The 22661-nt window shown below is 48.0% G+C and overlaps 1 protein-coding gene across 7 annotated transcripts; it reads right to left on the bottom strand.

Annotated features, from left to right (window-relative positions):
• Nucleotides 1–329: 329 nt before the first annotated feature.
• PRDM8 (PR/SET domain 8) lies at nucleotides 330–21222 on the bottom strand. Of its 7 annotated transcripts, none has more exons than XM_032149170.1 (9): nucleotides 21137–21222; nucleotides 13069–13166; nucleotides 10420–10546; nucleotides 8067–8316; nucleotides 7439–7692; nucleotides 6872–7010; nucleotides 4354–4574; nucleotides 3132–3363; nucleotides 330–2744 (listed from the first exon to the last, which is right to left on the bottom strand). In XM_032149170.1, the coding sequence occupies exons 7-9, from the start codon at nucleotides 4570–4572 to the stop codon at nucleotides 1105–1107; spliced, it is 2091 nt and encodes a 696-aa protein (XP_032005061.1). In that variant the 5' UTR covers nucleotides 4573–4574; nucleotides 6872–7010; nucleotides 7439–7692; nucleotides 8067–8316; nucleotides 10420–10546; nucleotides 13069–13166; nucleotides 21137–21222; the 3' UTR covers nucleotides 330–1104. The 7 variants fall into 7 exon arrangements, with proteins under 7 accessions (XP_032005061.1, XP_032005070.1, XP_032005076.1 ...); XM_032149179.2 differs by lacking the exon at nucleotides 21137–21222 and adding an exon at nucleotides 20571–20728 and having other exon boundaries at nucleotides 7525–7692; XM_032149185.2 differs by lacking the exon at nucleotides 21137–21222 and adding an exon at nucleotides 20571–20728 and having other exon boundaries at nucleotides 330–2741.
• Between the last annotated feature and the right edge of the window lie 1439 nt (nucleotides 21223–22661).

Here is a 22661-nt window from a genome sequence, read left to right on the forward strand (position 1 = left end):
TGTGAAGATGCTAATTATCCTGCTGCTGAAAAGAATGCTGGTGTCCCAGTGACAGGTTAGCTGCATGGCAGGCATCTTTGTCTAAATGATTTGTCTTTGATCAAGATGCGCAACACTTTCCAGCTAAATATTTTCGAAGTGATAATAAAAATTTATCTTCTTTTAGGCTCAAAATTGGCTTAGAGTAAATAAATGCAAATGGTGCCAGGTTTATCATTCTCTCTTATGCTGTTTCTTCCCTTCTTTTCAGGAACTCAGTGAAAATACGTGACATGTACTCAAAGTATAGTCCTTAACTACAACAATAAAATTTAAAAACTTTCCAAATATTTGCTTTGAAGAAAATAGTCATTTATTGTGAAAGCATCCAACATACTCGGATAAACTATAAAGTTTAATAAATATTTCCAGGGATAAAAGAAACACATAACTATTCAGACTCCATTTCACTGGCACAAAATTACACTTTGTATTAAAAGAAAATACATATTTACATAATTGATGACATTCTTCATTGAAGTCCATAATCATTTCATTATACATGCACTTCCCCCTGGAAACTCAAATTGAATGGCGACCCCTTTTTATTCATTTTGTTTGTTTTTGTAAGAACACAAACTGTCATCAAGAAATGCAGAAAGCATCTCACCCTCCTCCTTTACTTTATATCTAAAATAAATTTTGTCCTTACATATAATTATTACATCTAAATCGTAAGTGCTTAATAATTTAAGTAGAAACGTATGACAAATGCATCAATATGTTGCAATATATGACATTTTAAAAAATGTACCTTTGTTTTGGGGAAAGTGAAAATGCGTGCATTCAAAAGAAAACCCCCTCAAACAACCCACCCAATCAAAACGCCACCATCCTGGCTCTTGTGTGTGAGTGTGTGTGTGTGTGTGTGTGTGTCCCGGGTAAATATTTGAATGAGGTTCCTGGGAGGAGAGGAGGTGTGTGTGCGTTGTGGGGGGTGAATGTATCTGTCTTTGTGCCGTGTTTCGGGGTGCAAGGAAGCGGTGGATGTTCTGGCGTGTTTATTCCTGCAGGTGGCTTGACTGTGCGTGCGCGCGCGCGTGGAAAGCTGGGGTCCTTTCCGAGTCAATTATGCGAGGTCATGTGCCTGGAGAGGTGGTGGCGCTCCCTGAAGGACTCATTGCAGATGGGGCACTTGAGTTTCTCCTCTCGCCGCCGCTTCACCAAGGGCTCCATCGCATACTCCTTTTTGTGGTGCGACCTCATGTGGTACACCAGGTCGGAGGTCATGCGGAAGGAGGCATTGCACTTGGCGCACCAGTTCTGCGCGGGCAGACACAGCGAGGTGAAGGAGGGCGGCAGCAGCGTGAGCGCCGAGGGCAGCTGCAGCTGCAAGGGCCCCGCGGCCGCTGCCGCAGCCGCCGCTGCAGCGGCAGCGGAGCTCTTGGGCCAGAAGGCTGTGGCGTACAGGAAGGGGCTCTGCTTAGGCAGGCCGCCGCCGCCGCTCGGCAGGGACCCGCAACCTCCGTTCAGGTCCGCGGCCCCCTGGAGCTTCACCGCTAGAGGGTCCGCGGCGGCGGGATAGAGTCTGGTGGGGCCCACGCCGTCGGCGGGGTGGCATGGCTCGAGCGCGCCCAGCTTCTGGCCCAGCACCAGCGGGGACAGCTGCGAGAAGGAGCGTGCTGGCTGCGAGAAGGCGCTTTTGCGCTCGTCCGACGCGGCGCCCTGGCCCCCGCCCGCGCCGCCTGCGGCCCCGGCGCCCGTTCCGCCCCCACCGCCGGTGCTGCCCGCGCTGCCCAGCTGCGGCACCGAAGTGAAGGCGCTGCCCCTCGCAGGACTGCCGCCCTCGAGCCGGCTGGGCAGCGGGCCCCCGGGCCGCGGGGCCAGCAGCTTCTCGGCGCCCACCGGCGACGCGGCCGCGGGCGTGGAGGAGCCGCCGCCGCCGCCGCCGCCGCCGCCGCCAGCGTCCTGGTCCTCGGAGGCAACGCCCGCGCCGTCGGCGGTCCCCTCCTCCTGCAGGCTGGCCGCGCGGGCAGCCTTCTTCACCTCCACGAAGGCGCTGCGCTTCGCCTCGCCCGTCTCGGGACTTGGCGGCGCGAAGAGGCGGCCGTTCTCTTCCAGGCCGAAGTAGCTGCCCGAGGCTCGGTACTGCTGCGGTGTGCACACCAGATCCTCCTTGGAGGCCGGGAGGGGCCGCTCTGCGAAGCGGCCCCGGCCCCCTACCAGACCCGCGCCACCGCCGCCCTCCGCCGCCTCCTCCGGGAATTTCCTCTTTCCTTTGCCGCCGCCCGTGGCGATGCCGTCGGGACTCAGCTCCGCCTCCTGGTGGCCGCCGCCGCCGCCGCTGCCGCTACCGCTGCTGAGGCTCTGGGCTGGGGAGCAGCTGCTGCCTCCCCGGGAGTTTTCCAGCTCCCTGGCCAGGTTGTGGAAGTCTGTGGATGGCTTCGCGCTGCTGCCGCCGGCGGCAGCGGGTGGGTTGCTGCTTTCGGGGGAGGGGGATGGGTAGTGGTGGAGGGGTCCGGCTTTGCAAAACTTGGGACCCGGGCCTAAAGGTGCCTCCTGCTGCTGCTGCTGGTCTTTGCCACCGCCACCGCCGCCGCCGGCCCCGTGGTCCTTGGTGCCCACGCCGCCGCCTTGCTCGTCTTGGGGACTTATATCAGCGCTGTGAAGTCTCTTGGGGCAGCGGAAACGCAGATGCGCCACATAGGGAAACTCAAACTGGAAACGTTGGCTGCATTCCAGGCATGTGTAAGGGGACGACCCTGCTTAGTGAGCAAACACCACACACACACGCGCACACACACACACACACACACACACCACATGATTACTCAGCATCGCCCTCAAGCCAGTTTGCCACCATCCCCTTGACAAATCCACCTTCATTTCTCAGGGCCTGAGTGCCTGAGAAAAGAATGACCAACCTGATTTAACTTTCCCTCCTGATTTGGGAGGAATACAGCAAACAAGCAAGTTTCCTCGCTTTATCCTCACCTATCTGTTTAACTTCATTCCAGACTATATCTCAGAATCTTCCTGTGAGACACCCAAAGGGAAGAAAGGCGCGCCAACGCGCCGGGTGAGCCCCTGCCGCTCCCTGCGTCTCTCCCCCGCTAGTTAAGGGCCCACACGCCGGTCGCGAGCCAACCTACCATTCATTTTGTTGTGGGATCTAGAGGGACAGAGCAAGAGTAACTCAGTCAGTTCTTTCCCGTACCAAACTAGTAACTCCTCGTCTTTGGCAATCCTGCGGAGAGAGCGGTAGAACAGCTGTCCGTTTTTTATGTAAGCTTCAAGGTTCTGCTCTTCCTTATCTCTGGCCGATTGGACCAACCGCAGCCACATGAGACCTTCTGAGGAACCATTTGCTGCTGAGGTGTCTACCTGCGGTTTGAAATAAATGAAAGAAGACAAGAAGGAGAGGGGGAGAGGGACCCTCATGAGGGAATGAAATCAGAAGAATCAAGACCACTTCTTCTATGTTAGTCTTTTCCAAAAATTATCTGAGACCACGCTTCCAAAACTTTGGCCCAAGCTGGGACCTGTCCTCATGTTTGTAACCAGTAGGCAAGATAACCATTCTTTGAAACACTGCATCTATCATATAGATTATTTAAGTCACCATTTTTATATGTTGGTTGAATACTAAATGAGGAAATTTCTTCTTATAATTTAGTGCTAACCCCTTGAGAGTTGACTTCTAAGTTATTCCACATTACAAAGGTATGTAGAATTTTGTTTGTTTCAGAAATAAAGCAAGCTTAGATCTTAGAAATTATGCTATGGTAATCATGTTCCTAATCTTGGCTAGAACAATTAATAGCTTTTCTTTGTAAAGAAGAATAGGAAATGAGAGGCCTTTTATCTTCCAATTCAGACATATGGATTTGATGATGCTTTACTGTAAAACCATTAACATTTTTATTTAAATACAAACTCTGGGCACTAGCTAATATTACCAAAGAAACTAATATTTAGGGGATGAAGAAGCCTCCTCAGATGGAAGGCAGATGTACCCAATACTTGTCAAAGAACTTGCAGAAACTAGTTAGTATGCAAATAGCCTCCGCCCCAGTGAAATCTCCCAGAGTTTAGGAAGTCGTGTTCATCACCAGGATAATCCAGAACTGAAGCACTGATTTAGATATTTCTAACATTCCAAATCAGATTTTGTCATTTATTCCAAAAAATCAGTTGACAATAATTTGAGTTTAATTTTCCTTTTCTAATTTTTGATGTGTGAAATGGGATTGCTTGCATTATTGCATTTTTCCACAGGCAAAACCTATCTCCACTTGTCATTAGAATTATTTTTAGTCCATTTCCAACAGGACATTACCCTCATACACCTACACAGCTACAGTGGAGACTTACCCGAAAGATATACGGTACTGTTCTCTTGTCAGTAGACTTGAGAGCTATGAAAGCTATGCTGTCATATAGGGAAGTATGGCTCAGGACACAGGGACCAAATATAGCATTCTCAGGGATGTCGCAGGTGGTGTAAACGCTGGTAAAAATATCTGTCAGACATTGTTGGACAGCCTTGGCATCTCCATCCCAGATGCCTCGCTGGATGCCTGTATCCTCCATCACTGGAGATAGACACACAGCACAAGAAAGTGAGTTACATTACTGCTTTTACCGCAATTAACCCAGGCAGAACTGTCCAAATACTAGGTAGATTTTCCTTGCACATGCCTGATTTTTGCATAGCTCTTATTTCAAAATTAAAGCAGATAAACATGGCATATTTTAAAGATGAAAACTAAGGGATACTTGTTAAAATAATTAGAATAGTGGGAGATCTGGAGCTGACTGCTTGGGAGAAAGAAAAGAAAGGGCTAGGAAAGACTAGATAATTTTTGCATTACCTTGATGTTGAATTGGGTAGGTTTTGGAGGTGAAGTTCAAGGCAGAATTATATATATGTGTGTGTATATATATATATATATATATATATACACACACACACACACACACACACACACACACATATATATAATTTTTTTAACCAGCCTATAGACTTCCCTTACTGAAAGAAACTTCTAACCCTTGGGGGAAAGTGCCTCTCTGCCTATGTATTGAACTGGATGCCCGGGAGCTGATCTTTTTCTTTTCTTCCAAAGAGGGGAGCAGCGTTAGTGAGCAGGCGGAGACAGCGGAGCATGGCGAATGGATTTCAAGTGGAATGTCAGGGCCACTAATTCTGTGTCAGCTAACCTTTCTCTGCAGTCTACAAGAAGGGACGTATGTCTGCTCATTACCATAATCCAACACTGTTCCTCTGAGGCTTTAATTAAAAGCAGCAAGCAGAGGTAATTTTTTTTCTGGACATGCTTATTTATGGATGAGAGTGAATCCCGGTTACCTTGTTACACAAGGGGATGGATTGAGTCACATGTGGCTCATGAAGTGAGCAGGTACAGGACAGGCCTAAAGTGTCCCCAGTCTGAAATACTGTGTGTAATGACTGGTAAATTTTCACTCCCCCTACCCCATATGACCCTTTTTGGGCAAGAGGGGGCAGCCCTGCTTGAGCACTCCTCAGTGGGCTCTCCAGCTGTTTAATCCGCAGCTATTTAGAAAGTAATGCCCCAATGGAGGGTTCTCTATTAAGCTGTCATAAAGGGATATTTTCCTTCCTCTGGACACCCCATACAAGACTTATCATTTAAAAAAAAAGGTATTTAAATTTTTAAACTAGCTTTGAACTAGCTGCATTGCTTAGTATTTCAAACTAATCAAAAGATTCCTCCAAGTTTGTTGTTCCCTAATAATGTCACTGTTGGCAATTATTTATGTATGTTTTATATAATTAAGTAGCAGGAAAGAGTAGATCTAATTCTTTTCCTGCAAAGCTGTTCATTATGGAATAAAATCAGTGACATCTATTTTTATTTTAATTTATATTAACCAGTTAACCTTACACGTGTGATTACAAGGTGTGCTTTTTTTCCCCCATTCCAGCTAACATAGCCTAAAACTTTGGTTAGCCTCATTTTCCATTCATCCTCTTGCATCCCCCAAATGTCAAGTGTTGGGCTGTATCTCCCAGACAGCAGAAATAAGGGAAAATATCCATAAAGTAGAAACTTTATTATTCTACATCATCTGTCCCTGGTCATTTTTGCCCCATACAAGGTAGACATCCTGATTTTTTCATTTCAAATTAAAATACATTAAAAAAAAAAAAACCCATCACCTCTCGTCTCCTTTTCAACGGAATCCTGTTCTCCTCTTTTCAATTTCCTTAAATTCAGCGTTTTATGCCCCAATTTCTCTCTTCCTTTTAAAAATCTCATTCACACAAGCATTTCATTGTGCTGGGAGGTCGCCCAGTCACTTCGGGCAACAGCAGGGACGCAGTCATTAAAATGCAGTTCTACCTAACAATACGGCGAAAAGGTCCTCACTACGCCGCGCTAATAGCGGTCGGAGTCGCCGCGCCAGGCGCCACGAGCCTCAAGCCCATCACAATAACCGCTGGGCAAGAGCCTAGGAGCGCCCGCCAGCGTGTGGTCGCCTTTGCCATCCAACGTTTCACAGCTCCGTGCCCCGCTCTAGGCCCAGGTTCTTATCCGCCTGCCCTGGGAATATACCCCAGAGCCGGCGGGGCTTTCTGAAAGCCGGTCGCTGCTGCCCGCCACTAGCCCGTCCCTCTAGGCAGGCATTGTCTGGCGGCCGCGCGCTCCCCAGTCTCTGGCTTCTTCGGCAAAGTGCTCCCCACCCGCTCCTCCTTTTGTACAATATTACTGGCAGTAGAGAGCCCCTCAAGAATTATTTTTCTCTCTCTTCTGGGTAATAAGGACACGGAAGACAAAATGTTCTACTCTTTCCACCAAACTGTCTTCCTCCCATCCCCCTCCCACATCAATGCAAATAGACTTACCAGGAATAAGGTCAGTATAGAATCTCCCAAATCAGGCCACCTGGAACCGGGAAGATGCAATCCAGTGTTTCTTTTTGCCTTTTGTATCAGTGTATTTCCATGTCAAGAGGTGTTGGTGTGGCCGCCTTTTAGGCTCTTCCTGAAGAGATAAGAGAGAGATGGAGAGATGGGGAGAAAAAGATTGGGGGGTGGAGGGAGGGAGGGAGAGAGAGCGAGCGAGCGAGAGAGAGAGAGACGGAGAAACGGAGAGAGTTGTACAGATGGACCCGATGCAGTGACTGACTGGCACGCAGACACACACTTTTTGTTTGCTGCACATAATCTGCCCAATGACGCGTGACAGCCCACGTCCCCTCCCTTTAACTCTTTGCTGGGCCGGGCGCTCCCTCCGGCGCCGCCTGCCTCGCAGCTTTTTTCCCCCGGCCTGCCCGCGCCCCGCAGATCCTGAGCGCCTACCCTGGGTGGCAACGCCTCTCAGAGAGCGTCCCGGCCCGCCTCCTCCTAAAGCTCGGGCCCTCTGGGACTGCTAGGAGGGGAAAATCGTTTCAGGATTGGAAAGGAAGGTACCAAAATGATTGGAGAGGGCCTTTCCCCGTTTCACTAGGCACTTGGAGAAGCTATGACAGAGAGCTGGACACCCAGCGCGTGCGGACCCCGTGCGTATTTCCCCGGAGTCCGCGTTCGGTGAAAGGGAGAGGGGTGCGGTTAGCTCCAGGGATTCCCTAGCCCTGGAGCCACCGCTGATTTGCGCAGCTAGTTGCCTGGGGGTGATAAACGGGCGTCGTCTCTCTTCAGGAGCGCCAACACTACCAAGCTTCCCCCTGCAAAATTCAGAAAGGATGCGCTTTGGTGAGAACTTGGCTCAGCCTTGCGGTGGCTTGGGAGATGAGGTTGGAGTGAGAATGTCACCAGACCTCGGAAGGGGACATAACGGTACCTCCTAGTCCCAGGACACGGGTACGAGGGTGGAGGTGGGGTGTGGGAGATTGGTGGGAAGAGCGCAGGTTACAGGACTCAAACAGTTCCTGGTTTTTTTGTTTGTTTTTGTTTTTCTGGGTTTTTTTGTTTTTTGTTTTTTGTTTTCGCCCTCTGATGCGTTCTGTGCAGCCCCAGAGGGAGTCCTATAATGGGTGCTATTGGCACTCTGAGGTCTTGGGGTTGGGGGGCAAGGGTGATTAAAAATAAAAATGATTACCAAGATGGGCTCCGGAAAGCTTTTCACATCCAGCGGGTGGTGGAGGAGGGGATGGAGTTGCCGAGGCCGTCTCGGGAGCCTCGTTTGTGCGCTAAGCCACTTAGAGGCGCTGACTTGCCCCTTTAGTGCAGCAGCTGATGCTAATGACTTGAGGTCTTTAACAGCCTGCAAGTTGACTCCTTCAACAGGGCTGCAACACCATTTCGCTGGGGGATCTCGGGCTTCTTTTTCACAGTTCAATTCTCTACTCCTAAAGGAAGAAAGGCCTTTAAGTGGTATAGACAGTTTCTCAACTCCTTCAGCCCCACCCACACCACCACTACTTTGAAGTGGGTAATCTGTCAGCATTAGGATAAATCGGATTGTGTAGCTAGCTAAAGTGGAGGAGGCAGAACCACAACTTAAGGAGACAGCCTCGTTGTTGTTTTTCCTAGTGTTGAAATAATGTATTTGGGGAGTTGGCAAAGAGCAGTTTACCATGTTAGTTTGATCCTCTCCCAGTTTTGAGACCCTTCTCTGGAACTCAGTGGGGTATTGAGGCTTTGACAGCCTGGTGACTGCAGTCCCAGGAGGCCAGGGGAGGATTTTGCTGAGGAGAAACGAGTGCAAGGACTTTCCCATGAAGTTCATGTTCTTCCTTGTTCTCTCTCTCTCTCTCTCTCTCTCTGTGTGTGTGTGTGTGTGTGTGTGTGTATTTCCTTGTCTTCTCTGGTCAGTACCCCAGGCAAGTTTCGAATTGCTGCCTAGAACTAAGCTGAAATTCACAGAAGGAAGGGCTGCAAAATCCTCATATATTGAGAGAAAATGGGGAATCCCTTAGTTTTCAGGTTAGCTACTGACTTTTCACAGAAAGCTTCTTGAAGTGCAGTTTTATGTACTTTGGCTATGTGCAATTTTATCTACTTTGGCTAAGGGTGACTCCTAATGAGCAAGGCTCAGTGCAATGAGGGCTCTCTCACATGCCTGTATATAAGAATCTGCAGTTGTACTGAGCTACCAATTGTCTTCTGACTGATTGCTCCATTGAATACTAGATTCACTTCTCTCTCTCTCTCTCTACACACACACACGCGCACACACACACACACACACAAGTATGGACACATTGTCCCCTAATACTTCTTTAAAGAATGGGTGGAGGAATTAGAAATGTGAAAATAATGTCTCAAACATCTGGAAAATAAACCTCAGGTTTGAAGAATAGTGGCCAGAAACTTAAGTTAATTCAGAGTAGAAGAAAGAAGAAAAATAAAGAGCAGAAGAGGCACGGTTGTAAACAACTTCAAGTTAAGAAAGAAAAGTAGCCATAAGAGAGTCATGTGGTCCTTTAGAAACTACAGACTGATAAATGCAATATGGTGTGTGAGGAGCAGTGTTTAAGAACATCATTTCACTAATCTGTTGAACAGAACACTCCTTAGTGCTTTCTTTTGCTGTTATTTAGAGAATTGGAAGTGTATCTTTCAGGAAAAGTCATCTGTCCATGCAAGCCATTAAAAAATTATCTTACATATTGTAAATATATAAGCCTCTACTCCAGAATGTGGACATTTAGAAAATAAACTCCAAATGGAAGGCATTTTTCTTGTGCCTGGCCTTTCTCTTATTAAATATAGAGACCATTTAAACTATGTTTCTTTTGAGGTACTAAAACCTTGACTCCAGTTTGTATAAAATAATGTTTTTGGTACTTAAGTTGAGGGTGGAACAGCTTGACCTTTTTAAGTCTTAAGCTAGAAAACAGCGACAATTTTATACATCTGAGAAGGGAGCAATTTATTGAGAATCTGGCCAACAGATGCTTCATTTCAGTTTCACTTTTTTGCCCTCTAATTAATTTTTTTCCTACTGCTTTCAGGTAAAGATCCTTAAATATAAGAATTTCTCATATTTTATGAATCTGACCTACCCTTTTTATTATGAGTTAAATAACTGACATAACAAAACAATATAAGTAAGATTAAGTCGAAATTCTTACTTGAAGAATTTTCTAGTAATTTAAGTGGTACACATTTTGCTTGGTAATATAAATGGCCTAAATGACAATAATTAATAGGGGATAAAGAAAATCTACAAATTATTTTTATTTCTGTAGAAATTTATGGGCTAAAATGGTACATAAACTGCTTTGAAATCACTCTGCATTAACACTTACTGGAATTCACTGATACTAAATGAAGGGTTGAGGCATTTATTCAGCCTCAGACAGTACTATAAAAATGTACTTAGTCAATAGTTTCATGTAATTCACATGGAACAATGGGTTTATGCATATATTTGGAGCTCTTTTCCCTAGGATTTTATTTCCAATTAAGTGATTAGAAGAATGACAATGAAGAGTGGGTATGCTCACCTTGTTCCACTTTAGCAAGGCTGTTTGGAGTCCTGGCAAAAATACACATGTAGGAAACTGTAGTGTTATTTTGGAACAGCGGGCTGGAGAGAGGTTGATAAATGATACCCCAGGTGGCTTTTATGACCTAAGTGAGAGGATGGAGAAAGGGTAAGAAAGGGAATTTTAATTCTTAGTGAGTATTAGAATGGGAACACTCTTCCTCTTCCCAGGGTTAAAAAATGGAGCCCAAAATATTTCAACTTCTGTGATAAGAGGCAGGTAACATCTCCAAGAATAATTCACGTAAAGATTATTATCCCATGAGAATGAAAACACACTGATTTTCTTTTTCTATATCTTTTTAGGTCCTGGTTTACCCACCTCTAACTCTATTGCCAAAGCACCATGCCAGCAAGGGCTTGATTGTCAAAAGAGTATGGCAATTCATGGTGAAAGGGGGGAAAACCCACACACTGGAAGATAAGAGGATGCCAATGGAGCAGACAGTGGCAGCTCCTTCCTAAGCTTATTAATGTCCCACAGGGAGGTCTCTGGAAGGGGCTGTGAGGGTTAAGGGAGGCAGAGAACAGATCTTCAAGGAGGAGTATTGCATTACCTAGTCTCACCATTCAGAATAAGGAGCTTTTTAAGGGATAAACTTTACTGACTACTTGTACATGAAAGAGAAACAGAAATGATGGGCTGGTCAATTAAGAAAAACACGAGGCCTGTGCCAAAAATGTTGTTCAGAGGGTTGTTAACTCATTTTCTACCATTTTGCCTTTATCAAGAGAATGATATATGGTGGGTTTTTAAAAAGACCCAGAGGGGTTTGTTTGTTTTACATTTTGGTGAGTCGAGAAGAGCCATGCTTGCTGAGTTGAATAAAGGATGATGTGAGGGGGTGGGGTGTGGGAAGGGGTACTCGTTTTTTATAAGTATACATTGCAAACTCAGTTTGGGTTTGTTCCTCACTCTAAGTATTGTAGTTGGCTCACTGGGTATTACATGAGCAAATGTTTTCCAGGCTGGCCCTGGGAAAGCCAGAGACTCAAGGTTGGGTAATTTTGTAGCCAGTGAGGAAGGACTTCAGGCTCCCAACTGTAGGGATCATTACTCCTGACTCATACTTTTCTCTCTTGGGCTTTTCCTCATAAATGCTCCTGCTTTTAATCCTGCTGCTCCTGCAGCTACTACTACCACCATTATCATTACAATGATAATCTACCTTTCTCAAGTTTAAAACTTTCTCTCTGAGCCCTTCCCAAGTTTTACTTACACTTGTGTTGGAGTTCAGCTGAAAATGGGATAGTCTTTGAAAGCTATATGTTATTATCTTCCTCTTCTGGATCTGGGTTGTAGTCAACTGGCTTAATGGCCTCTGAGTGTGACTTTTAGAAGGGCTAGCAAACCGAAGTGACATTGTGCACAACTACCGACAGATATGAAATCAGTGCCTCATACTCATCTGTGTGAGTGTGACCTCTGAACCAAATCCAATATCCACTATTTCGACTCCCTGGGTTCTCCCAAATTTTATACTGTTCCCCAGATGAGTGTGTAAAGATCTGGCAAGAAAAGGCTCAGATTTTTGTCAAATCTATAGGTTCCAAAGTCCTTCCTAGACTCAGACACCACAACCTTTGAATGCATCTCAGTGTGAAGGGGGTTGGCTGGTTGTAGCCAGGTCTCCATCAGTCACTCTGAACCTCCTTACCCTCTGGGTCAGGATTTTTAGGCAGACTGCGGATCAGGGGATGTCTAGCAATCTCAAATTGGTATCCAGCAGTCTCAAATGAAATTTTGAGAAGTCTAACTCTAGGCCTTGGGAATGTGACAACATTGAGAGGCTCTACATCAAATTTCTTCACACAGCCAGGAGAATGGACATCATCCCGATTCAGTACCTGTACCTTTTCCTCTCTGTTTTAGGTGGATTGTAATTCCTGAGTTAAATAAATAGGCAACGATAGACACACAGCATATATATCCTGGGCAGACTACACTCCTTGACATCTAATCCCAGTTAGCTTTCTGAGGTATGGACTGTAAGAATTTGGGCTGCTGGGGAAAAAGCAGCAGAAAGCATGGCTCTTCTGGGAAAGAGGTCTAGGCAGGGGACACAAATGTCCAGTACTTGGAGTAAACCCATGGTACACTTTCCTGAGGCCCGAAGAGAGAGATTTCATTTTCTCAAGGAAGAGAGAAGCGAGAGAAAGAAAGTAAAAAGAAAGGAAGAAAGAGAGAGAGAGGATTTGAGAAGTAGATACCAGTTAGGAACCACAATAGTGATGATTACCTTGTATTAAAGAGTATCGGAAATATGGTTCAATTTCTTCACAAATTATGCTCCCAAACTGCTCTCTTGCTCATATTGCCAACTGAACTCTAAGTGAAAACTATCTTTCATGATTTCAGTTCAATTAATCCCAGGTGTTCTATGATTTAATCCAGGGGTATTAATTTAGCATCAATGGGGGATGTCTCCCAAAACATTATATGAAGAGGTGTTGGTTTTCAGAAGATTTTCAAAAACACTTGAAAGCTACCAGTGTAAGTCTTTCTTCACTGCTAATACTTGGAAAGTGGTCTCCTTAAAAAAATTCAAAGATCAACATGTCACAAATGCAGCAACATCATTATTACTATAAACACTTCTGGACTTACATTATGAAGTGGAGGGAAGAATAGGCAAGGATTGTAACATATTTGTTCTCTTGAACTTGCTGAGCGAACAGCTGCTTCCCAGGCTGATTTGATAGTATCTGTAATGTAATATAGTAACCATGATATTATTCATAATCTCCTTTTAAGGAAGTTTAAAGGAAAACTCATATTTTTCAAAGAAATAATACCCAGAATTGCTAAATAAAACACTCATAAATTCCTAAGAATAAACATGTTGAATATAATGACCTAGATGTTGAGATTTGCTAGGCCTTAACTTAGGCCTGAATAACTTTATACCTGAGCAGAAATGGTCCTCTATGCATATATGGGTATGGGTGTGTGTTTAAGAAGGTTGGGGTGAATGTTGTCAAAGGCAGCAATTAAAAATAAGTTTTAGGACTGTCATTTTACTTGGATGCTTGTCCATTAAGTAGCCAGTGCTCTTTTTTGGATGTTTTCATGTAAGATGGTTTTGAGAAAATAGTTTGTGTGAAGTCATACAGGACAGCAATTGGTCCCAAGGGAGCAAATTGAATAGAGTTATAAAGAATATATTTCCTGAGTATAATGTTACTATCTAATATCTTGTGTGTGTGATCAGCTACCCCACAGCATTGTCTATATTCTAGAGTCAGTTTACTGAAGTCCTAAGACATCTATGTTCCAGATAAGTGGGGTTCCCCGAACTTGTGAAAATATCCTCGAGAAAGCCAATGCCAATGCACTGAGTGCAACGAGTTTCATTCCTAACCTGGGGGACTGAATTAGCTGCTCCTCAAGGCCCCACACAGCTGAGTTTGAGTCCTAAGTTTGGGAAGCAAGACAAGGCACAGAAGTGCCTGCTAGACTCAGACACTTCCTGATGTCTAGATTGTCTGGTGCCCATGTCTTAGTGAAAGGTACAGCGACAGAACTAAGAGTGCAGAGAAGGCCAAATCACGGACTTCAATGTTGGCAAACCAGGTTTCCCTGGGAGAGATCCAAGGAGGGCAACGCCCCCACAGTATCAGGAGGCGCAGACATGGATCACATCGTTTGAGCTGATTCACCAAAAAGTGCAGAGCCCTGACACAGGAGGCTACCAGGGCAGAACAAACAAACCATCATCTGCCCGGCGTCGCCCTTGTAGACGCACAGTGCGCAAACCGTGAATGTGGGGCAGTGTGGGGCCAAGCGGCGCGCTTGGTACGCTCCAAATGAGCCCTGAGCGAAGCAGGGAGGAAATGCAGTTCCCAAGGGCCCGCCACATTTCACATGTTCTTTAGCCTTCCATCGGCAATTAGTGCCATCACTTGCTTCCTGCTAGGTGACCACTTTACCTGCGGAAAGGCGTTCCAAGGGCGGGGCCTGCGGGAACCTAACACTCCTTCCACCACCCTCTCTCCCTGCCTCTGTGCACGACCTCGACCAGCTGGTCGCCTGATCTCGTTTAGCAGGGCAGGAGCCTGTGTTCCCATTTCTTACTAGCTGGGCTGCCGGTGACCTAGCTCAGCCTTGGTTTTCCTCCGGTTGAACTAAAGCTGGCAAGAGCTGCCTCCCGGATCGCAGTGAGGACTCTAAGGGAACGAGGGCGAGCACGCTTTGGAAAGCCAGTTGCTGAGCAGATGGTAAGGGATCACTTCCAAGAGCCGGGGCTAGTTTCATTTCAGTCTTGGACACGAGATGGTCTCAATGCCTTCATTAATGAACATTCTCCTTAGAAGTCTGGAGAACTGACCCAAGAGGAAGGACCAACAATTCAGGCTCAGGAAAGCCCACAACTCCACAGGGGAACCAGGACTGCATGACTTCGAATCCCAGCCCCCCTCCCCCCCGCCCCAGGTAATTTAACCAGTCTGTACTTCAGTCCTTCATCTGTGAACTGAGGGCATTAAAGGGACCCTTTTCATAAAGTTAGGGCTGAGGTGATACTTAGCAAGCAGAGAACAACGCTTGGTACATACTAATGCCCATTTCAGAGCTGCCTATTGTTACTAACACTGCCTTTGCTTCCTGATTAGAAAACTGGGAACTGTATTGTGCACCCACTTTCCAAGTGACCCAGCGAGGGCTGAGGATTTCCCGAAGTTTCTAGGGAGAAATGGAAGGAAAGACAGTCATCCCTTCCCTTTTTCCCAGCCCGCACCGCACACCTCCCACCCCCACCCCAGATTTAATGCAAGAGCAATCAGTTTGCTGCGGAAGGCCTGCCCGGTAGAATGATATTTGACTTCCATCCTCCCATGCCCAGCTTGCAAGTTCTTTCTTTAGGCCTGGTAGAGGCAGGCGCCAAGGGTCAGGGTCGCGGTGCCACGTTAGAAACGCGGATAAGTCAGTCTGTTAAAGGCTGATCCGGGCGACTCCGTGGGATGAGAAGCATGTGAACACGTTGATGGTAAACTCCAGCGCCGCGGCCAAAAGCCGAGGTCTCGGGGTGGGCAGAGAAACGTGGGGGACTGGGCCTCCCAGCGCTGACCAGGGCTCTGGGCCTCCTAGAGCGCGCGTGACCTCCCCACTCCTGTGAAGGGCTGTGGCTCAGATGCGGACCGGGTGGATGGCTCCAGCCCTCCCCTACACACCCAAGTCCCGGAGCTTGGCAGGACGAGGTAACTGGTGCCCGGAGGCAGCAGCTACACCATTGGCACTGGAGCTTTGTGCAGGGCGGGTTCCCCCGTGACTCCCCTCACTCTTTGTCCCAGCGCCCGCACGCTGGCTTCCAGCGGAGCACTGTGGGCCGCACGACAGACGGAGCCCCCTGTCTGGCTCGCGATGCCCAGCGGAGCCTCCTTCTCCCAGCCCACGCAACTTCCGCGCAGGAGCAGCCCTGAACGGGAGTTTTACGTTTTCCTCACGCGCACCGTCTAACGTTATATGAAACTTTCCGCCCAGTCTAGGACTGGGTATCAGGTAATAGCGGTCAGTTGTGGGTTCCAAGTTGCTCTTCCTTCTGAAGGATCCAAGAGGCAATGGTTAAGAGGTTGATATTTGGAATTTTGAACACTCAGGTCTGAACCCTGGGTCTGTAATCTCCTACCTGTGTGTTTGAGCAAATTACTTAACCTCTCTGAACTTTAGTATCTTCATTTGTAAAATAGTAAAGACAACATCTATTTCATAGAGTGGCTATGAATATTGCAGGTCAAGCCTGGGTTCAGATCCCAGCTAGGCCACTTGCTTGAGTTAGTTAGCATCTCTATGCTTTTGTTTCCTGTGAAGCAGGGGTATCTGTGAAATAGGGATATTATAATATTTAACATCAATAACATCATATTTAAAGAGTCAGCATAAGAATTAAGTGTGATGAGGCTGGTAGAGCATTCAGCCTAGCACAAAAGAAATGCCCAAAGTTTAAAGCATCTCAGTGTCTTCTGCTTTGGAATGCTGGGTAAATAGAATTTTTAAAATCTCAGCTCTCTCCTCCCACTTTTTTTCCTCTTTGGAGAGAAATAAGATGCAAAGACGCATGTCAGTGTGTGGGGTGATAGTGCCTGGAGAGTTGGAAGGAAGTGGCTTGTGGTAGAAAGTTAAGTGACCCTTGTGGAAGCTGAATGCCTGTCCTCCTGGCCTTTTGTCTTTAGTGTTTAGGTGCAAGGTAAAAGAATTGAAAAGACAGAGAAAAGGGACTTGGAACATGGAAGACACTCAACAAATGTTTCTTGAACAGAAAATGACATTTCAAAAATCAGGGAGACAAAAAGTCTGTCTGAAATGGGAATGGAGACCCAGAGCTGGGATTGACTGCCATCTCTTGGTGCCAGGTTGCCAGTAGGCATTCGGGGCTCTATAGGAGCATTTCTGAGTGACTTTACATTACAGATCTCAGGAAGCAGGGTGACATTACTCTAGAAGAACAGACTCTGAGGACAGGAGGAGCAGGAGGTTGCATCCCCCTGCACGTAGAGAAGGGGCACAACCCAACAACAGACACGGAGCAAACCTGACTCAAGAGAAGTTAGAGAAGTAAAACTCAGGTGAAGAGAAGAAAAGAGAAACGATATGGACTATCTTGGGGTGAATTGGGCCTCCAATATAGGGTTGGACTCTGTATATCCCCCAAACCTTGGAAATTCAATTTGGAGCCCCAAACCCTAAATTCACAGACATCCCCTAATTATCTCCATAGCTCAGACCCTTTCAAAGTAGAGAAGCATACCTACATTACCAAACGCCCCATCATTTCCCCCTCTCCTTCAATACCAGTATCATCCTCTGACTTCAAATCGGAGCTCTTAGCATACTTTTCTGTTCTTCATAAATAATAAAATAATGGACAATAATATTTTACCCATCAACTAAGAGGACATTCAAGAAAACATGGCCTGAAACAGCATTCAAGATGATATTTTTCTGCTTTTTTTTCCCTGAGGGCAGAGAATGCTGATACAGCAACAACCTGGGGTATTTCGTAAACTTCTGGCTCTTAGTCCACTACCCTGACTAAAAGGTGCTGTTAGCAAAAAGGAGAATAAAATAAAACCAATTCGTCAGTGTTCTACCCCGGGGGCAAAGGAGACATTGGTGAGAAGGAGCCACAACTTAGAAAAAGATTTATTTTTCCTGGCCGTAAATCTCATCCCTTGTTCCTCTGCCCAACGAAGCATGATAAAGTCCTTTTCCATAAAGTATTCAGTATTAGAGCCACAAAGCTCCCCCAATCAGTAGCCATCTGCTTCTACCATAACTGCTGCTCCCGAAGCAGGGAAAGCAGCAGCAGAGAAAGGGCACCACTGTTAGACCGCCGGACAAATGAGGAGCCTGAATAGCTTTGGTTTTCCTTGTGTATCTGTATCTATAGAGACAGCAGAAGAAAGGCCGCATTATATTGATACAACAATTGTAAAACAAAACACGGAAGAGGCATCTAAAGGGCAATATCGCATGCATCGGGGTCCCCAGATAAAAGGGGCACTAACAGATTTATAGAAACCTTTAATTGGTTTTCAATTGAAAGCCAAAGAGGCCAGGGCATAGCTGCGAAGAGTGGCAAAGTGCTCTCCTTCAGCCCTCTGGAGGCGTGATCGATTTCATGAAGGGAGAAAAGAGGAGACCCTACCCGCCCAGAGCTGCTGCTTCTTTGAGGGCAGGGAGCAACTCCACATTAGCAACTTTCCTCTATGGCCAGGGAGACAATCTCTCTCTCTCTCCACCCCGCCTTCTCTCTCTCCCTTCTCTTCCTTCCTGCCTTATTTCCTCCCTTCTTTCTTCCCTCTTTCAGACCAGTAGGTAAGTGGAAAGAGGAAGGAAAGGATGCAAAAGTAAATCTAACATTCCAGTTCTGGAAAAAAAAATAGGCTCCCAATAAGGCCCAGACTTTAAACCTGTTTACCCGCTAGTAGGGAGGCCTCTGAAAGTAACAGGAGTCTGACTCTTATCCTACCCCATCCTTCCTCTTCTCCATTTCTGTAACAAACCAGTCCTTCCTTTTCTATACCAAACGGGAAAAGCTAAGCGTCACAGGAGCCCCTCCACTTATTGCAGTGAGAAGTTTTCCCTTGTGGCCACCGGGTTTATTTCAGCGTGGATCTCTCCATTCAGCCAGTACCGCGCGCCTTTTCCTTAACCCCTTCCTGAGCAGCCAGCGGCAGCGACGGTGGCCCCCGCCAGCTTCGGTGGACAGCGCCCACCCATGCAGCAGCCTCGGACGTCCGTCCGTCTGTTCCTAAAGCTAATTTATTGGCCCGACCCTCCATTATCATTTTCGGCTTCCTAATTGATCAACGATAAAAGGCAATGACGCAAATTACGATTATGAGGGAACTGGAAGACGGTTTTGAATAAAATGGGAGAAGGGAAATATGATTAATTGAATGACATGATAGTGAAATCTCAAGTGCGACAAACAGGCCCCAAGGGATCAAACTCTGAACTCATCCGTATTGCAGGTGCGCCCCTCCGGTTGTCCTAGTGCCCTCGCAAGGGGACAGCCCCTAAATTAAGTCACGGGTCCTAAGCCTTCGGAGGAGAAAGAACTGGGTTCCCACTCTAGCTCCCAACCACGCTCTGTGCCTGAGGCCCTTCCTCCAATCCTATCCCTTCCTCCAATCCCCAACACTCACTTTGCCGCCGCCCCTGTCGATTTTCCGGGCTCCTTGCGGGTGAGTCCGATTCACTTCAGGACCGCATTTTTATTGACGTGCACCCTATTATTTCGCTAATGAGTTGCGGGTCTCCTCAGTTTCCCTTGTGTCCTTGCACATTCCTCTAGCGAGGCTTTTTGTGAAATTTCAGGAAAACAAGTCTAGTAGGTCAGAGATCGCATTTGCTCGTATAAGGGATTAATAAAGCTCTTGTCTGATGCTGCTTTTTAGAATTACGTTCGGGATTAAAAGACAGACTCAACACAGGCACACATTTTGTATCCGCTCGTCGTTGTGATTAATTTTTCCGAGGGGATTTGGGCCGGGAGCTTACGGAACGTGCTCTCTGGGTCTAAAACCCGACGACCTCGGCGCACGGGCGAGCGGAGGGTCTGGGGGCCCTGTGGGCACGCGCCAGAACACTGGGGGATTAGAGAGGACATCGGACGGGCGCGGAGATGCCAGCCACTGCGGCCTTTCAATGTCCCTTCCCTCCCTTTCCCCACCCCCAGCGCAACTGCTTCTGAAAAAGAACGGTGAAGACTGTACCGGGAGGCTGTCTTTAGGGTTTTGGAGAGAGGTGGGGGAGGGGGAGAGAGAGAGAGAGATACTTTTGACTGTCATGGCTTTTCGGTGGGAGAAAGGGGCTCAGTACCAAGCCACTGAACTTCAAGCATCCGTCTAGCAAGGGAAATCCCCAGCTCTGCATTCCAGGGAAGCGCTGCCCCAAATGCATAACTCATCCCCCAATCAAACAGTCGCCGTGCCCCGTCCCCCGAAAAGAATGACTTCAACCTCTGAGAGCTGCCATTCTCAGGGCTGCTTTCGCGAGCACCCAGGGAAGCACCTATAGAGAGGAGCCAGAGCCAGAACCTGAGCGTGAAACACATCCATCCCCTCCACACCACCTCCCGGCGGGCGACAAACCCTCCCCCCGCCAGTGATCAGGAAAGAAAAGGAAAAGTACCTGGGTGCAAGCGGGGAGGGAGGGGGAAGTAAGAGAACAAGGGCAGAGAGGAAGAGAGGGGAAGAGAGGACGAGGGAGGGAGGAGAGAGAGAGAGAGAGAGAAGCAAAAAGGAAACGAGAGAGGAGTACAGTTAGAACTCAGAAAAATGGGGAGAGGTGGTCGCGGTGGGCGGTGGGCATTACCGCTTTCCAGCGGAAGGGGGCATCTTTGCGGCGGAGGGAGCGTTCCCCGGGGCGGGGGCGGGACGCCGGGGCAGAGCCAGCCCTGTAGCCCAGGCCCCGGGGTGCTGGCGCCCCCTTCTGGCTGCTGTGAGGCCGCTCCCTTCTCGCGAGTGCTCTGGTCCAGAAACTGTTCTGCCCTCCGCGCCCAGGATGAAGGGGCAGAGGGGAAGAAGGTTAAGAAAGAGAGAGGGTTGAGTACCTGAACGCTCAGGCTCCTCCTTCCCCGCCTTTCGCCTGCCCCGCGGCTTCCTTACCTGGGGACTGTGGGACTCCTTCCCCGTGAGCGCAGCTACTGCGGGCCCCTCGGCGGCCGCGCTTCCACCCCAATCCGAGCCTGCCGAGGAGCCCATCCGCCTCGCGAAATGGCCCCGGTCTCTGCTGCAGCAGCTGGGAGGGAGGGAGCGACCGCCGGCTGCTGCCGGGCGGCGTCTGGGGGCCGCGAGCCGAGCGCAAGGAGAAGCCATCTGGAGCCTCGGCAGCGGGCGGGGGTGGGGGTACAAGGGAAGGGGCCAGGCTGCTTGGCCCCAGGCGGGCGCGGGGCAGGGCTCTGGCGTGGGAGTGGCGCCCAGTCGCCCCAATTACTGCGTGTGTGTCGCGGGAGGGGTGGTGTGGGGAGGTGTGTGAGGGTCACGGCCCCTGGGGAGGAGGGGCAGAGGCCTGCCGTTCTCAAGTACCGCCGATTACAGGGCAGCCCGGTACCCGCAGGTTTAGCAAAAGAGAGGGGACCCTCCTGGCAACCACCAGCCCCCGCCAGCCATTCTCCCTCCGGGGATGGAGAGCTGGGCGAGGACAACCCAAGCACTCCTACACGCTCACGCACCCGCTGTCCGTCAGAAGTGGTTTGCTCATTTTCCTCTCTTCCCACCTTGTCCATCCCACTCCAGGAAACATTCCTCCCCAAACGGCACGGATTTTTGGACGTCTCCACCTTAAGACAGCTCCTTCAGCCAGAACGTGGGACAGGCACTGACAGGATATCACCCTTGGGGATAAACATGCTCCAGTTTCCTGTGGACGGTGGAAGAGGAAAGAACAGGAGAAGCTGCCAAAGGGATGGGGTGTGGGAAGCTCATCCTTGCACGTTTAGACTAGGGAAGAAGAGAATATTAGGGATAGGGGGAGGGGGGGAGGATGGGAAGTGTAGTTTTTTCCCCTTCCTTCCTTTAATTTCAGATCCCATTAGTGCTTTTATTTCTTTAATTTTGAAAACTATTTCCCTTTCCTGAATCTGGATGCAGGCAGGGAGCGAACTCAAGGAAATGATGAGCATGGATGAGAGCCAGGGGACAGGAGATGTGTCCTGGGAACTCGAACTCTCCTGCTTCGACACTGTTTCCGAGAGAGATGCCCTGAGCCTTAGCCCAATGTAAAGGGAGCTGACTGGGCGTGTGGGCAGTGGCAGGTGGTCTGAATAAGAAATAAAATAAGGGAAGGCCAGATCTACTCCCCATCCCAAAGCATTAAAAGACACACCTCTCCACCCCCCAGCAGGCTTGTGTCCGGCAGAATGGCATTATGTAAAAGATCTGGCATGTCACCCAGTGGCACATCTGGTAGGTGTAGATGGCATTCATTAGCACGGGGCTTCTACTCTGCAGCATGCCAAAGCTCTGACAGAGATGCCCGCTGCCAATCATTCATTGGCTGCCAATCCCCAAGCGCGGCCGGGCGGGATGGCTTCCTTCCACCCTGGCACCAGAAGTGGAGGAAACAATGTGTTGAGATAGAAGAGATGAAAGTGGAGCTGAGGATGCGAGGCACCCAACAGATGTATCCCGTGAGGAGATAACGGTGCTAAGAGTCATTTAGCAAGACAGCATATGCAGGATCTCAGGAGGGAGGCTTGGGCAGGGGGTCTGCTTGCCTAGGGCTGAGCTGAAGGAAAAGTAGGGGAGCCCTTTCAGAAACCTGAAAGTTGAGGTTGCTTCTCTAAAAACACACAAAGACCAAAACCTCAACCCCCTAAGTGTAGGATTTCCCCCTCTCTTTGGTTTGTCACTTGTATCTCTTTTTATCTAGAAACCTAACTACCTCTGTAAAGGTCAACCTTTGTCATGTTTTTTTTCTGAGGACCAAGATGAAGAGCACCTTCCTGTTTTAAATTTTGCATAATTCTCATAGACTAGTAATTTGGGGGCTAAGGGGAGGAAGACTGTCAGGCTATCTTCAGTACATCGTAAAAGGCAAAGGTCTTATTTCCATTCTTAGCTTTTCAGAGGGGATAAAGATGAACAAAGGAAAGCAAGGACGTTATTAAAATGGCAAAGGAAGATTAAACACAAAATCCAGGATAGAGATTGCCTTTGAGGCTGTTCTTTTTCTTAGGCTGGGTGGCAATTAATAAA

Source organism: Hylobates moloch, unplaced genomic scaffold (assembly GCF_009828535.3).
Source record: "Hylobates moloch isolate HMO894 unplaced genomic scaffold, HMol_V3 SCAFFOLD_2, whole genome shotgun sequence".
Classification (NCBI taxonomy): Eukaryota; Metazoa; Chordata; class Mammalia; order Primates; family Hylobatidae; genus Hylobates; species Hylobates moloch.

Coding starts and splice junctions, on each gene's coding strand:
- PRDM8 (XM_032149170.1), bottom strand. CDS start 4,572: ATGGAGGATACAGGCATCCAGCGAGGCATCTGGGATGGAGATGCCAAG. Junction 3,364..4,353: donor CAGTACCGTATATCTTTCGG/GTAAGTCTCCAC, acceptor TTCAAACCGCAG/GTAGACACCTCAGCAGCAAA. Junction 2,745..3,131: donor ATCCCACAACAAAATGAATG/GTAGGTTGGCTC, acceptor TTGCTCACTAAG/CAGGGTCGTCCCCTTACACA.